At 32.5% G+C, this 17981-nt stretch overlaps 1 protein-coding gene across 1 annotated transcript; it reads left to right on the plus strand.

Moving 5' to 3' along the window:
* Positions 1 to 1440: 1440 nt before the first annotated feature.
* Positions 1441 to 17349, plus strand: LOC133203245 (uncharacterized; the record flags this gene model as incomplete). The annotated part of the gene is made up of 15 exons (XM_061339068.1): positions 1441 to 1692; positions 5263 to 5511; positions 5748 to 6005; positions 6435 to 6686; positions 7848 to 7940; positions 8249 to 8487; positions 8574 to 8667; positions 8767 to 8871; positions 8948 to 9124; positions 9561 to 9659; positions 12194 to 12459; positions 13521 to 13605; positions 13734 to 15746; positions 17028 to 17152; positions 17248 to 17349. Coding segments are annotated over 15 exons (4409 nt in total), but the record flags the coding sequence as incomplete, so codon positions are not given.
* Between the last annotated feature and the right edge of the window lie 632 nt (positions 17350 to 17981).

A 17981-nucleotide genomic window follows, 5' to 3' on the forward strand; every position in this document is an offset into this window, starting at 1 on the left:
AATTCAAATTAACAACGGGGGCAAGCAGCTTCTATACAAGTATTTTAATTTAATTGATCATTCTATTTTGTCAATGAAAGTGAGAATTCTAGAATAGATTTACCGTCATACTAATTGCCCATCATTGAGTACACCTTCCCATAGACAACGTGAAGAATACTGGATTAGAAAACTAGAGAGAGAGTCATATATACCTTGAACCCTCTTTATTATGGACTCCTGACCTCGTAGCAAAAAGTAGCTTTGTACAATATGATTCTTATTTTTTTTTTTTATTCCTATCTATACTGTTAAGTCAAAGTACAGAGCCATCTTACGTACAATCAGGGGTAATGAATTGGAGAAAATTGTATTGTAGCATTATTGCTCCGTAATTTGCAAGAGTTTTTTTTTCAAAGTATTTGTTACTTACAAATTTAAACCCATTGCAGCTTGTTTTTAAGTTGGAAGTAATGAAAATCTTCAACTATTACGTATAAGAATGCTTGCGAGTTAATATCAAAAATCGCAGCTAGATATTTCTGGGGGGAAAAATTTTGTCCCCATATCGCACAACTGTAACCCTAACATCTGCTTCTGGATTTGACCATATTTTAACCTACGTAAAAAAAGATTTTAAATTGACCAAAATGATTATAGCTTTGCTTTTCGAGGAATTTCTGTCTTTTGTTGTTCATTGATTTTTAAATGATCTTACCCCCTTTTTTTCTTCTTCTTCTTTTTTTTTTTTTTTTTTTTTTTTTTTTTTTTTTTTTTTTTTGCTCTTTCTGCAATATCCCCTTGAATGGTATGGGATGATTGTTTATCCAAATAATTTGAAACCCCTTTTAAAAAATCTTTTCCAAGGATTTTTAAATTTAATTTGAAGATATTGGAATAGTGGTTATAATAGATTAAAAATTCGAATACTAGTATGTTAAAGGATGTTAAAGGAAAAACAGGATAACATCAGATGGAGTAATATGACATTTCTAGAAAGTCATTTTCCAAAGTACAATTGACTTATTTTCAACTGTGTTCATAAAACAAAAAAAAAATATGCAAATCCATGTCATTTAAAGATGTCGACAAGGGTGCTTATTAACAGAATTAAAAACAAAACTGCGTTTATAGATAACGTGTTATTCATTGTTGTTATTTTTTTTAAAAATAGCAATGGTTGTCCGATTGGATTCATGTTTCTGAGAGTCTCTTATAAACAAACCCTCCGGTTTATAAATGCCTGTTCCTATGTAATAGAAGATTATATATCATTGTTCTCGAAAAAATTTCATTAATTAATCTAATTCTAAATACGAAGTAAAATTTTCAAAGAATAACATTTGCATTGCGTGAAGGCTTTCTGGGTAGTTCTTTCTTTGAAAAATCAACAAAATCTACAAAATGTGTTTTTTTGTGATTTTTTGCGGTCTTTTGACATTGTCTTTTTTATTGTTTTAGTACTCAACTGCAAAATATCCGTGGAAGGTCTGGAATACAGAGGAAACATATCAGTTACTGTTTCCGGTAAAACATGTCAGAGGTGGGACAGCCAGACTCCACATTCACATTATTACACTGACCGACTTCCGGGGAACGCCAGTATACACGAAAATTACTGTAGGAACACCCAATCTGGGATAGAACCTACTCCCTGGTGTTACACCGTGGACCAGAATACGAGATGGGAGCTGTGTGATATTCCATTTTGTGGTAATGAGTACATCCAGTATGGGGAGTCTTTTGTTTGATTTGCATATTTAAACATTCAGATATCAGTAATATAATTTTATCTTTTAAATTGCAAAACTTTTTTAAAGTCCATAGTAAGATTAACTCGGATGTAAAAATATTTTTTTTTCAATTAAAAAATAGCAACAACAACAACACAAACACACACACACCCTCAAGCACACACACACACACACACACCTCTCTCACACACACACACACAAATAAAACGTGTTGCCATGGCATGAAGAAGGTCTTCCGCCCTTCTCCGTCATCGGTGAAGTTGATTCCTCACTCATAACACAACATGTATTACGTGGTGCATGTTTTTGTGTTTATGTACAAGGAAAAAGATAAAATATAATTACACGATATACATTGAACTTTAATAGCTATTTGATATATCAAATCACAGTGGTTTCCTTTAAATACAAACCAATCTCTGCTTTATAAAAATATTTTTGAAAATAAAAATGCATTAATAGACACCTATACTCAGATTAGACTTGTAAATAATAGATTAATAAAAATGAGACAAAATACCTTATCTTTGTACATTAAATGTTCTTCAAAGACCAAGAGAGGCCAATGTGAGAGGCCAATGTGATGGGATTACTATATGAGCTCAAGCATTACTGTTTATTTGGTCTGCATAGTGAAAGTGGAAAATGAAAGTGTAATAGCACTGACAAGTATTATGATTTGCTAATTAGTACTAGACAAACTTATCTTGTTGATCCCTGATCATCCTATTTCTCTTGCTTTTGGCAACATATATTCATCTATCAGTTTATGTTTATCTTATACTCCTATGCATCCTTAACATTGTTATACTCAGTTGACTGTCAAGGCCCCTGGGCATTTTTTTGTTATTACAATATTTTTGTCATATATATTTTTAGGTGCTGAAAGTGCCAATATTTATAAATACTGCTTTCTATCTGATTCACTTTAAAATTATTTGGATAATGATAATTGTGTAATTCTAATTAAAAAAAAAATTATCATCTGTATTAAGAAAAAAAATGCGACGCTTAATTCTCACTATAATGTCCAGTAATAAATACGATACTAATATTATTCTTACGGAATTGCAATGATCCAAATGACATGATAATTTTTTTTTAAATTTACCTAAGTCATCGGCGTTGTCATTGTCGTAGACTTTATACATTTTTATCTCCTTCCTCAGAACCACTAGGCCAGTTTCAACCAAACTTCCTCAAAGTATCCTTGGGTATTCAAATTTGTTCAAATAAAGAACCACAACGTTCACCTGAGACACTATGGCCCTTCTATTCTTTATCAGCTGATTTTTACCCACAGATTCCAATTAAGATCCCATATTGTGGCCCCACCCTACCCCCTAGTTGTCATAATTTGAATAAACTTGAATCTTAACTGCTTGAGGATGCTTCTATATAGATTTCACTTACCATGGCTTTGTCGTTCTTGAGAAGAAAATTTTTGAAAAAAAAATATTTTTCCTTTAGAATAGAACAGAAGGGCCATAGAGTCTCATGTGAGTGTTGTGGCCTATGGGCCTTTAGTCTAAAACTACTAAGAACTATTGAAATGGTACTCGATTTCAATAATAATTATTGATTTTTTTTTGGACTAAAATAAAAGATTTCCTCACTTTGTCATGCACGTCAACATATTAAGCTTATACATACCCTTGTAAATTTTAATATCAGTTACTTGAATTATCAAAACTGCACAATGATGTTGTAAGCTGAATGAGACGATTTTTATATTTCTTGCTCTATCAAAATGAACTCAGTAGAAGTAAATGGAAATGCCACACAACATTGACTTGACATATATAAATAAAACATGTTTGTTTTTTTAAAAACTCCGCTTTTTAAGTTTAGTTTTCCAATTATTATAATAATGTCATACCATTGTTATAAAACAATTACATTTCTATTACCTAAAAAACATAAAAGCTTGTTTGGTGGCAGTGATATATATGGATTTTAATTATACTGAAGAATATGACTCAGAAAAATATAAATATAACTTTTAAAGTGACATTGTAAATAATATATCTTGATTACTAGTATTCTATCAAAGAGTTTCAATTGGACATTCCTCAAAACTTACTATTTACTGTTTAATAAAGTACTATTTATATCTGAAATATCTTGACGTTATACAAAGACCACATTCTTGATAAATACAGAGAGCAATATCATGAAAAGTGCGAAGTCAATTATTTCCTTTATTGTATGTCTAAAATATTGTATCCTTGAGGGGTACGAGTTCCATGATTACACGCATTAACAAACTGATATCTATAGAGTAATAGCAGAGACTGCTAGTAAACAAACGGTACACAATCAATGAATGAAGTGAATATTTCATATAAAGACCAAAACAGCACTACTTCAGGGATTGATAAACATAATACCGAGTGAGACGAGTGTAAGGGATCCAGAACATTCCAAAGGCCATTTATCTTTGTCATTATATACTTACCATTTGCTGTTCACGTACAAAGTATCAATTATCGAAACGTTGATAAGTGTGAATCAATTTTATCTAAATGAACAAACCCCTATATAATAATTACCATGTTTTAATTATGCCTTGGGATTTCTGAAAGATCAATCAAATTTTTGTCACGCTTCAATTTCTTATGACCTTTGCACACTAAGTGTATACAGTATATAGAGATTAAGGTCAGATCTGTCTAAAATCATGGAAACAAAATGAAATTCAAAATTGATCTGTTACTCATCGAGAAATCAGATCAATACATACAAGCTTCTAGGAAAAAAAAGGGAAACCAAATGGGTTAGACTGACTGACAGATAAAGGGACAAACAGACGGACAGACAACCTATAGTTCCCCTCAAGTTTGAACGATAGAGACTTATAAAGAATCAGTCATAACAGAAATATTAACAAACACAACTCTACTTTCAAATAAAGATGGAAATGGATTGACATGTGAATGCATAGCTCAGGTTATATCCTGTGTGTTGCCAAAAGGAAAATAAGTTATTTATCAAATGTCAAATTTGAAGTTAACGAACAGTGATCAATCTCATAAATATAGTAAACGAAACGAATCGTAAACAAGGCATAAACACGAACCATGGAAACAGCAGAGATGGGATCAGGTGCCTAGGAGGAGGAATTTTAACCCAAAGTTAAACAATTTAGGCAACCTATAGATTGAATTGAAACGATGTTTGCTGAAAAAGTTATAAATTTTGACTTAATAGCAAATCTGAATAAAAAATAAGGAAATGCACAAGCAATAAGCCATCTTTTTGAATGGTAATAATTGTAATCAGACGGTGCTTAAAGCTAATAAAAAAGAGTTGAAATGCAAAAAAGTGATGTAATTAATGTAATGTAATATAAGTAATGTATGTCATATTAAATAGATATTATACTCTTCACCCAGGCATATTTTCCAAAAAGCACTCACACTCTTCAACAAAATGTACTTTCATGAACTTTAATTTCTTAAATGAAAGCTCCAATGTTATGTGTATTCATGTCGTGTAGTTATTATATCTTGTGTATTATTCTACGAAGAATGTAGAGACACGATTAGAGGTGAAGAATACAGAGGGACAGTTTCACACACGAGGACAGGTTTAAAATGTTTGAGATGGGATAGCCCCCTTTCTCCGGAACCAAGATTTGCCCTGTTCCTGGAGGGAAATGCCAGTTCGCATGAAAATTATTGCAGGAACCCAAGCAATCAAGGGGAACAACCGTGGTGCTTTACAGTTTCCTCTGAAATATCAGCTGATTATTGCAACATACCAATTTGTTATCAAAGTTAGTACACATACACTTTTTCCTTTTACATTTCTTCTTTTTGTTCGTGTCCTTGATTGTAATTTGTTAAAACATTTATAGAGTGTATTATATATTTGTTTCTGTAATGTTATTATCTCAGAAAACCCACGTCCTACATAATGTATGTTTGTTATTTAAAACAAATAATGCAGTGAATGTAAACATTCTTTTTTATAGACTGTTTTAAATTTGATAATTAATATTTCGTCTTTAAGATAATAAAGAATGCTTAGATAGCACAAAAGGTCAACATTACTTTGGAACTAAAGCTGAAACCAAAGATGGCATACAATGTCAACGCTGGGACAAACAAACACCACACAGACATAGGTTTTCCGTTGGATTCATGGGACTTTCTGCTTCTGAACATGATAATTACTGTAGAAATCCCGATAATGAGGAAAAGCCCTGGTGTTACACAGTAAAGGACACAGTCCGGTATCAGTATTGTGATATTCCGCTATGTGAGGAAAGTAAGTACAATCGACATCTCTAAAATCTTATATTTAATTAATCATATAAGAAAACAACCCCTAAAGAAACAGTACTTTGCATCACGTTTGTACACGGTTTAGGTACATCTAAACACCAAGATGAATTTATCTTTAATTTCAGATTATCTCTCAGTATTTTACATGTATGTTAAAACAAAGTTTCCATATTTAATCGATGAAACCAATAAGATTTTTTTTTTTAAAAAAAAAAAGGGTTTTTAAGGACATTAAAAAATTTCGATTGATTTATGAGTAAAAAAAATATACTTTGTCAGAGGTAACCTTTGCTTTGGAATTTAAGCAACATTTGATTTTCAATCAAAAAATGCATAAAAATTTATTTTTTGATTGTCAGTTGATGTGAATATAAAAATCACTCTAATTTAGAAGAAATGATAATATTTTTAGAAGACTGTAAAGACACAGAGAGAGGTATGGAATATCAAGGGAAACGTAATGTCACACAAAGTGGTATAGCCTGCCAGCGCTGGGACAGTAGATATCCCCATATACCTAACAGCAGAATACGTTTCACTGGGACGACTCTATCGCAACAGGAAAACTACTGTAGAAACCCAGACGGAGAACCATCCCCCTGGTGCTACACTATGGATCCAAAAGTACGCTGGCAGCTCTGTGATATTCCATTCTGTGTAAACGGTAAGTATGAAAAATTTAAGAAAAGCTAAAACTAGGGATGGACAATATGGCATGATCATACAATTAAGGCTACTGCATAAAAATTATGCATTTTCACTGTGTAGGTAAAAAGGAGCTCGAACATATGACTTTAGATGTATATGATTTTAATGACGGCTTCAAAAGCATATTTCATGTATTATTTGAACATATATTTCATCATGCATTTTTATTTGAGTATTATAAAACTTGCGATTTCTAAAATATGTTTGTTAAGAAAAAAATCAAGATAATCAAAATCTACATTTTGACTTAAGTCTCTTCTCAGTTTATATGCTCTGGGGACCAGGCATAGCATTTTAAAAAGCTTAATAACGCATCAATAGGAAGAAGTACCACAAATTTACTGGTAGTTTTTTTTTTTGTTTTTTTTTGTTTCTTTTTTGTTTTTGTTTTTTTTTAATTATAAGTGTTGTCAGTCTGATGAACTAATATTAGATCTGCACAAAACTCCTGTCAAATGTTCCTTTAGCAAAGATTTCATTAAGTACGTGTATGATGTACAGCATATTTAGGAGTAAGAAAAGTATAAGACAATCGTTAAGTTTTTCTTAAGTCAGGCTTTCAATATCGAGTTCATTTTGTATGATGCGTTCATTTTTGCAAATCATAGATATTTAAATATATTTGAATATAATAACTTTGCTTTAAAGAAATTTCATTTTGAAGCTAAATTTGCATTATTTTATTTAATTAAGAAGTTAAAAAGTTGCAAATACGAACAAGAAATTTAGAACCAAAATTGAATCCGGATAGATATTCTTTGTTTTTATATATTATACAATTTTATTAATATATATGTTGAATGTATGATATGAATAAATTATGTGAGACATTGTATTTAGATATAGATATTTAGATATAGAGCACCCTGCGTGGTGCTGTAGGCACTAATATTATATTTTGTTATAGAGGGAGTTTAGTCAGGGCCCCATCCCTGGTAGGTGCCCTATATATAATCTTTAATGTTATAGGTCTGGGAAATAAATGTGAATAAAGAAGAAGTTAAACTAGAATAGGTGTAATAAATAAAATCGTTTGAAAAAAATCAAACATTGTTATTGTACCACTATTAGCCATAATTATCAATTCAGGAACAATAAAGAATCTTTCTATTTTTAGCATCATTTCAATGTCATTTCTCAGAAGACATGTGTGGTCTTGAGCAACTGAATCATACAGAGACGAGTTGGTTGTTGAACAGTTCCGAAGACGGTATACGGAATTAAATATTTTAAATAGTCACTTTAAGAATCCACAAAATGTATTTTCAGGATTCTACTTATTTCTATTTATATCGTTAAAAGATTCCTTTTAAAACACAGACATGTTTAGTCTTTTCACTGACAGCGTAAGCATGGTGTGAAGAATCACTTCACGTTTTTTTTTTATTAATTCAAATTTAGATCACATTTCACATGTGAATCTCAGTCCTGTGTGGCTGAACATAATTTTCGGATATTGTTAAAAAATAAAGAGCTTATAAAAATATAATATCTTAATTACGCACCATATCTTTTCAGGAAAATACTTACTTTTCCGTCCTCCGAAAAATGTGTCTAGTCCACAGTTATTTATGCCCACGCTGACATCACCTCTCTTGCGCTCTACGAAAACTGGAAGCTGTTTGCGATTGGCATATCGCAGTGAGGGTATTGAACTAGTACTGACGACCTTCACACAAAATCTGACAAAGCTTAAGGAAAGCTCTGAGGTTAAGAGAGTTAAAGTCAACATAAACCCTCAGCCGGATAATTACAAGGTCTGATACAGTCTCTCTTTAGGTACCTTGAGACATTGCTTTAAGTATATTTACAAGTATCATAACATTTTTCTTTAAATCTACAGGTTTTTATTTTACCACATTTTACTGCGTCTTCGTCTGAATCGTCAACAGAAGCGGCTATTGAATACATGGAGGTTCAAAATGGGCCATGTACAGGTAGATGCGTAGGACAAATTCAATTTCTTATTGAATTCAAATGAATAATACACTAATTGTTGATAATTTCTAATGAATTTAGTTCTTGTTTTTTTAAAGATTGCTTTGCCTGTCTCAGTGACAGATTATGTATTACCGGTAAAAGCCACGGATTTTGTGATATGATGCCGGAATGTCCTGATTACAGTGACGAGGAAAATTGTGGTGAGCACATTTTGGAGTTTCCTTCCCTTATAGAATTTGCGAATAGAAAAGAATCAACTTTATCCATATTTTACAGCTCTGGAGTGCTACCACGAAAACATGTACCAAGGATTTCGCAAAGAAACAAAGTACCTTCATAAATGCGTGGAAGAAATGGGAAATACTTGTAGGTTCGATTTGTCAAGCAAAAGAGAGCCGGGTTGTTTTGTTGATTCTGAGTTCAAATGGGAGGAATGTAGTGTACCAAAGTGTGGTGAGAATTGTTGCATTAGCTTTTTTTTCGGGGGGGGGGGGAGGGTAATTTCTGCATGTAAAAATTAAATCGAAAAGTTATCATGAGTTGAGGAAACGTAATGTACATGTGTCTGGATCTTAAATGATATTAGAATAAAATTCACTTAACTTATTTAAATGCTAGATATTTATTTTAAGCAAATGAATGCTTTGACAGACTAATAAATTGAGGCTTCTTAAAGACCTCCCCCTTTCCTCCCAAAAACAATTGTGAACCTGCCTTTAAATTTTAGTTTAAAACTTCACAGCGGTGTATATATATAATTTATATATATTATGAAAACATAATTCATGCTGAAATAAAAGTAAAAATTAGGTTTGGGGATATGTTTAATTATTTTGATTTTTGTAAAAGGTTTTTTAATTATTATTATTATTATTTTGGTATTTTGTAGACATAGGAAGTTTAATTTGTGACTTTGAACAGGATATGTGTGACTGGAAACAAATGCAAAGTGGAATAAAATGGAACCGTCAAATAGCTGAAAACACTGGTATGTTTCTGAGCCCTGTACTCATCAGCTTTTCTTGATATATGTTTTTGTGTATATATGTAATATAGCAATAGAATATTTGATAATATATATTATAAAAGCATAAATAATTATAATAAAGAATTAAATTTTCATCGATCATCTTCAATGACGTTCAAATGGTAGGAATGTATTCTATATATTATTAGCTCACCTGAGCCGAAGGGTCAAGTGAGCTTTTCTGATCGAAGAGTGCACAGCATCAGTCTGTCATGTGTGGTCTGTAAACTTTTCACATTCTCGACTTCTTCTCAAGAACCACTTGGCAAATTTCAACCAAACTAGCCACAATGTATCTTTGAGTGAAGGGGATTTAAATTTGTTTACAGGAAGTGCAATGACCTCTTTCAAGGGGACATAATAAGAATTCGTGAAAATTTGGTGGCATCTGTAAAAAAAAAATCTTCTCGGGAACCCCTGGGCCAGAAAAGATGAAACTTGTGAGAGAGCCTCTCTACATACAGTGATACTGTAGATATAAGTTTGTTCAACTCATGACCCCCTGGGATAGGGTTGGGCCACAATAGGGGGTCACAGTTTAACATAGAAATATATAAGAAAAATATTTTTTTTAAAGAACAGCAAACCTTTTATTATTTATATTAATGTAGAAGCATCCTCGGGTAGTGTAGTGTAGATTGAAATTTGTTCAAATCAAAACTCCCAGGGTAGGGCAGAGTTTCAGGGAATCAAAATTTTACATAGGTATATATTGGAAAAAATCTTTAAAAACCTTCATCTGAAGAACAGAAGGTTATTAGTCATATTAATATTGAAGCATCCTCAGATCGTTTTAGATTGATGTTTTAGGGAAGAGTGGGACCACAACAAGGGGTCATCATTTTACAATGGAATATATACAGGAAATATATTTAGAGATCTTCTTCTAAAGAACAGCAAAGCCATTATTAGTCATATAATACTGAAGCATCCTAAGGTAGTGCAGATTAACGCTTGTCACATCATAATCACCGGGGGTAGGACAGAGCCACAACAGGGATAGTAGTTGTACATAGAGACATATAGGAAAAATCTCTAAAAAAAAAAAAAATTCTTAAGTCCCTTTAACAATTGGCGAAGAGCAGACGCGACAAAATATTCGTGCGACCGAAAAAAAATTGATTTGGATCGTAAACTGTTGCCGAAATAATCGCATATGAAAAAGCGTTCGTACCAAATTCGCAAGATCTAAATCGACCGTTGTGCGATGCAAACGCATTACCTGGTAAATCCTGCGATATATCTTGCGTCTATATGCGACTGATATACAATGAAAGCGAGTTTTGTAAGATAATTCGATAGGATCGCGCGAGTGATCAGGTGATCGAACGATTGAACGTGCGCCAATGCGATTGGACGTGCGGCGCTCGTGCGATCATGTGTTCCATGGTTCGAATGCTCGTTCGAGTGCATTTATGCAACACACATCAGCCATGCAAATCTAAATTTAGAGAACCCGACACAGTGCTGTGATTTTTCTTATTTCTTCTTATATTGTTATCGTTTAGGATTTGCGTAATTAATTATTGACTGTATCATCATGACAGCAAAGTGTTTCGGCGGTTTGATATCGTATTGGTGTATAAATATAATATATATGGTGTATATATATAATATTTGCATGGCAAATTGAAGCTGATAAATCGTGCAATAATAGTAAAACGTTGCAAGATGACATGAGACACGTTGAGCAACAATCTCATGGTCGCAAAACACTGCTGCGATTCATCTTACGACCTTTAGAAATCGTGCATCACTCTTACGAATACACAAAACGTTGTAAGACGTTCGTATTAATGTTCGTCGTTGCATTGCGATAATTTGGATTGCATTTGGTCGCATTTGAATAGTGTGCATGTCCACTATTTTGAGGAGACTTGATGCAACCACTAAAGCGCATGCAACGAATGCGAGACATCGTGCATCGTATGCGAGAGCTCGTGCGAAGCTAAAAAATTCCGATCGCAAAGTATTGTAAAGTGCTCGTGCACCAATTGTGAAAGGGCCTTTAAGAACAGCAAAGCCATGATAAGTCATATTCAAATAAAAGCATTCTCAGGTAGTGTAGATTCAAGATTGTTCAAAACAGCAAAGGCATGATCAGTTTTATGTACATGTATATGGAATCATCCTCGGGTAGTGCAGATTGAAGTGTGTTCAAATCATGATCCGTTGGTGTAGGGTGGGACAAAAATTTGGATCAAAGTTTAACAAAGGAATATATAGGAAAAATCTTTTCCCATGGAACAGCAAAGCCATGATTTATCATATTTATATGGAAGTAGCCTCAGATAGTGTAAATTCAAGTTTGTACAAATCATGACCCCCTTCGGGTAGGGGGTGCATAAAAAGTGATCAAAATTTTACGTAAGAAAATGTTGGGAAAAGAATCTGCTGATGAAGAACAATAGGGCCATAGTTACTCAAGTGAGCAATGTGGCCTCTGGGACTCTTGTTAATTTATACTTACCTGTTTATGTTTATCTAATTCACAGGTGAAATGTTTGCTTCTGCTGAAAAGAAAGAACATTTGAGTGGGAAAACGGAGGAGAGGGCCTTTTTATATAGCACACCACAGCCTTCATCGTCCGAGTTTGGGTGTATAACAATGACATATTCTGGGGAAAATGTCCAAATAACCGTATTTTTAACACAAGGCACAATGCTTACTTTTGATGGGATGATTTTCCAGCGACAGAATATAAATTCAGACCTTTTTGCCACTACAAGTTTTCAGATTCCTATTGACGTGCCTTATTTGGTAAGAGGAGTGGCGGCATCCTCCAATATTGTGTAATTGATAATTAATACTACCGTTTTTAGATAATCAAAGCCAACGGTTTGATTATACCTTGTCTCCGTCGTCTATCTGTCTGGTGTGTGTCGCCTGTTTTCACATTAAATCCTTGATTTCTTTTGAACCCTTTTGCTTATTTGAAGCAAATGTGCAAAAAAGGACATATTTTTAAAGAAAAAGGAAAAGTGATCGGGAAACGTTTTAATTAGAATTGTTTACTCCTCAATTTTTAACGTAAGAATGACATGACAGTGCATTCCAGATAACAAAAATTTTCATGAATGAAACAACTTTCCCCGAAATACTTAAGTTCGGTTGAAATTTGATTGAATTATCTTTCCTCATAGGTGTTAAAGGTGTACATTCTAAACTTCTGAAGTGAACAGAATTTTTCTGCGCAACCGGAAGAATCACACGTGTATACACAATCTGCATGTAATAATAAATGAATGTTTGCATCTCAAAATGAATATTAAGGCGAAAAAAACTATATCATCTATATAATTTATATGTAATAAAAACTATGTCATGAAAAAATTACAACACACAAAGTAGTTTGTCAATGTAAGTTACACATGCCTGATGCCTCGGGTAGAATCGGCTGTGATCACTGTGATCAACTGCAGAAAAGGGTCACAATAGGGGATAACTGTATTACATATTATACTTTTTAGAATAAACAAAACTTTAATGGAACACGAGAGGGCCACAATCCGTTGTTTTTAACTGGAAGCATGTCAATAGTTAGGAATGAAATGTAGAGATTCTTTGTTTAAGATAACGCCCGTAGTTAGGATACAGCTACAATCAAAGTAATGTAAGGTTCTCAAATTACACACAATTTGTGAACTTGACATTAAGAATGAAAATTCTGTTAATTAAAATTGTTGTGTTTGAGGGCAAAAATAATGGAATTCATTTATCTACACATTTATCTTAAAGGGAAAGATGACTCGGGTGAACGTTGTGGTTCAAAGGCATTTGGTTAGTTATATAATTTCTCTGTATGAAAGTATCATTTCTAGGTAACAATTGTTGCAACATTCCAAGTAAATGTTACTGGTATCATGCGACTTGGAAAAATCAGTTACGAAGAAGGAATTTGTAAAGGTAAATTCAATCATCTTTAGAGTCAACGTCTTAAATACTTACTGAGTATATGATACTAAATTCTTTGAAAAATATTCTGAAAATGGTAAATTTAAGTACTTAAGTACAAAAATTGATGAATTTTCTAGATAAGGATCCTTGTTACAAAACACAATATCAATGCGACGACGGAAGCTGTATTAATGCTGACAAGTTCTGCAACAAGAAAAATGATTGTCCAAATAACGAAGACGAAAATTTATGTAACTACAACAGATCCAAATGTTTGCGTATGGAAAAGGGATGTGTTCTACCTTGTCCCGATCAATGTGAATGTAAAGGAGTAGTATTCAAGTGTCAATCTCCAGAAAATGTAACAAAAGAAGTCAGAGTTCTTGATCTCAGTTCAAGCAATTTCAACCTCAAGGATTTAAGAGATTTCAATTTCCTCTTACATTTGAATTTATCAGGATGTTCGAAAGAAGATTCATCACTTCAGAATCTAGGAAAACAACTAGAATCTCACAGTCTTCAAACTCTGGATATCTCTTTCAACAGAATACGAAATTTGCAACAGATTACCTTTGAGAAACTTTCAAATTTATTATACCTTAATGTTTCACATAATCAAATCACGGGTATTAACTTGGACTTCCTCAGAGTTATTCCAAAGTTACGACATTTGATTCTTAGAAATAACGAAATAGTGATAATTCATTCAAAAGAAACCTACAACCGATTTAATTCTAGCCTTGAGTTGTTAGACTTGAGAAACAATAAAATAAGAACAATTATGCCAAAAGCACTGCACTGGCTAAGTTTCTTATCAAAATTATTATTGAGCAACAACTCCATCACAAATACTGATGACTATTTCTCAAGATCAATGAAAATGCTTGTTGAAGTAGATATGAGTTTTAATTCTATAAGTATCATCACAGATAACATGTTTTCAGGTTTGAGGAGGCTTGGATACCTCAATTTACAACACAACCAAATACAAGTTTTAAATGACTTTTCATTTTCAACACTGACATCTTTACAAACACTTAATCTTGCCTTCAATAAAATCCACACAATTAACAGAATGGCTTTCGAGAACATGGTATCACTCACCAAACTGAATCTCACAGGAAACCAGTTAAGAAAACTTTCTCCTGCAAGATTTGTTGCTTTAGTAAAACTTCAGATTTTGGATTTATCAGACAATGATATGACTGTATTGGAGAATAATGCCTTTCGAAGATTAGAAGAAGTTAAATATTTATATATTAACAGAAACAATTTAAGCGTGTCACGAACTATGTTCCAGGGTCTTTGTAACCTTGAATGGATATGGACAGATTCTTATATTATTTGTTGTGCCAAACCATTATCTGTTGATGCATCAAAATGTATTTCACCACGAGACCGAATCTCAACTTGCGAGCAGTTGATCAGTGTTGGATTTTTAGCCCAGATGATATGGTACGTGGCCCTTTTCTCGCTGATTGGAAACCTTTATGTTATATATTACCGCATGAGAACTACCTACAAAGGAGGGAATAATGCAGACGGAATTTTAGTTTTAAATCTCAGTTTTTCTGATTTATTAATGGGAGTTTATTTGTTCATAATTGCAGTAGCAGACATGAAATACCGTAATAATTACGGTTTTAACGATAGTCAATGGAGATCAAGCAATATTTGTACCGTTGCTGGCTTACTTGCAACAGTTTCAAGTGAAGCATCAGTGATTTTCGTGTTTTTAATAACCTTGGAACGATTACTGGCATTAAAATATCCATTTTCTACCGAATTACTGAGAAAGAAGAAACATAAATTTGTCATTTCAGCGATGGTATGGCTTATGACCATCTTACTAGCAGCTTCTCCCATCTCTGTTTACCCAGACTTCTATAGCAGATCTACAGTATGTATCTCTCTTCCGTTAACTGCAGAGAGGGTTGCTGGATGGGAATATGCAATCTTTGTTTTTATAGGTTTTAACTTAATAATTTTCATAGCTATAGTAATTGGACAGATACTGATATTTGTGGAGGTGAAGGTCATTGGAGGTGCCTTACAACAAGACAACAGAAAGAGAGAAATTGCTGTGTTGAAATCTCTATCTTATGTCGTGTTGTCAGACATGTGTTGCTGGATCCCTATCATATTGATTGGTAAGAGTCATTTGAATACACAGGTTTAGGCTTATATATACTATACCTTTGCTCAAGTAAACACTCTTTAAAAATTACTGTGCAAACGCGTGTGTCATATTGACATAGAAACATTTAACGTTATGTAAAACAAGGTCTGTATAGAGTCCTAAGTTTTACATAGAAGTATAAATATGAAAAAGACTGAAAAAAAAACCCACCAAGAAGTAAAGTTAACATTGACAGTCTGGTCGAACCCTCAAACGGGGGTATACTTTCAAACGAATGTTTTCCGGCCTGTCATGCAATGCGCTAGAACATACATGTAACTCTTTCCGTATCCAATATAAACAAACTTGCCTATATCATCTATGTTAGGAAAAAAGATCGATAATATTGTTATTTCTGCTATGAACTTGGTAAAATATCATCAGAAAAAAAATCAACAGGTGAAGTTTTCCATGATCTGAATCTATACTGTAGGAATAGCGAAATATTTCCGTCATTTCATGAAATAATTTATTAATATTGTGTGACGTCTTTATTAAGATTTTTTAAAGATATGGAATTTAAAACACAAGGAAAAATATTCCAAGAATGAGGAAAATATGAATTTAGAATTTAGATTTAAATAAAATAAAATATAACCGTGCCCCCCCCCCCCCCAAAAATCGTTTAAAAAAAATTACAAAAATTTATTTCATTCTTATAAGATACAAAAGACAATGAATATGATAAATTGCATTTGAATTTTATTTTTAACTGTATTTTTGTTACACTTTCTGAGCATGATAATAAAGACCGTCGAATGCTTGTTAGAGGAAACGCGGACTGAAACCTGCGATCATAAATAAATCGATATTTATACCATATTTTTGTGCACTTTATTATGAAAATAAAAGATATCAGGTAGAATAATATATTTCTTTCATAATTTCAATCTAATATTTGTTGTTTTGTCTGTTTATTGAATATTCTATCTTAAATACCTGCATGTCAAGGAGCAAAAGATCGCCAACTTTGCCAGTGAATAAATCCCGATTTGTACAATAAAGTTTTATTTTTGTAAAATACAAATTCTTAAAACACCTTTAATCTATCATTTCCGAGTGGTTTTACATTTGCAAAATGATCCGTTAGTTTCCACCGGCGTTTCTTGTAATCCTCTACTTTTTGCGTGAAATACCCCCGTTTGGGGGTATGGTTTTTCTATTTCCGTTTAACCCCGTTTTGGGGTTCGACCAGACTGATTAAGTGTCCATATATTAAACCTCATATGTGTTTACATCATTTAATATTCAGGAATTATGGCATACGGAGGGACGGATATATCATTTGATGTTTATGCATGGGTTGTTATTCTCGTGCTGCCTCTAAATTCTGCATTGAATCCATTCATTTACACATTTATTGTGATATACAGACAGGTAATTTCATTAGCACACTGTTTGTCTTATTTCGGTATTTACCCGTAATATAAATAGCTACCTTTTATTCTGATTAAAACTTTTTTTTTTACCAGAAACAGGAATTACAGAGGTGTCAAACTATATCGATGGGTGAAAGACAAAATGGGCGACAGCTCAGCAGGAACTCATCGACAATTTCGGGGAGAAAATTTTAAATCAAATCTATTCCACTTCTTACTGAAAATTTTATATATATATATATATATATATATATATATATATATATATATATATATATATATATATATATATATATATATATATATATATATATATATATATATATATATATATATATATATATATATTTGAAATGGATTATTTTCAATGAAATGTTGCGATGGAGATTGCCACTACTCGCCGGTAGAATTTTAAAAACTTTTAATTCATCATATTCTTGTTGACAATATGCTAATGTTTGCCTTTGTGTGAAAATCGACAATTTGAGTAAAAGTATGACGATAATTAAGCAAAATAAAAAGGAACAGGTCATCACAGAGACGTACAAAAAATCCATTATAATTGAGTTTACTTTTATTGTTCCAGCTGATAAATTTTGTAACAAAAAAGTCTTTGTAAGAATCATTATTACAACTGCATTATAGAATAACTTTGCTTCAATTTCTCATTTAATTGGTGATTCCGATGGTATCACAGTTCAATTCCAGAGGATGAAATTCTTCAAATTCATGTTTTAATTTTTAATACTTTTAATATTCCAGTCAACGAAAGTGACTTTGCATTACCGTACTTAAAATGTATTCCAAAACCTCATAAAAATCCTTGC

This window comes from Saccostrea echinata, unplaced genomic scaffold (assembly GCF_033153115.1).
Source record: "Saccostrea echinata isolate AGI-Se365-2 ecotype Australia unplaced genomic scaffold, CSIRO_AGI_Sech_v1 ptg000002l, whole genome shotgun sequence".
NCBI lineage: Eukaryota > Metazoa > Mollusca > Bivalvia > Ostreida > Ostreidae > Saccostrea > Saccostrea echinata.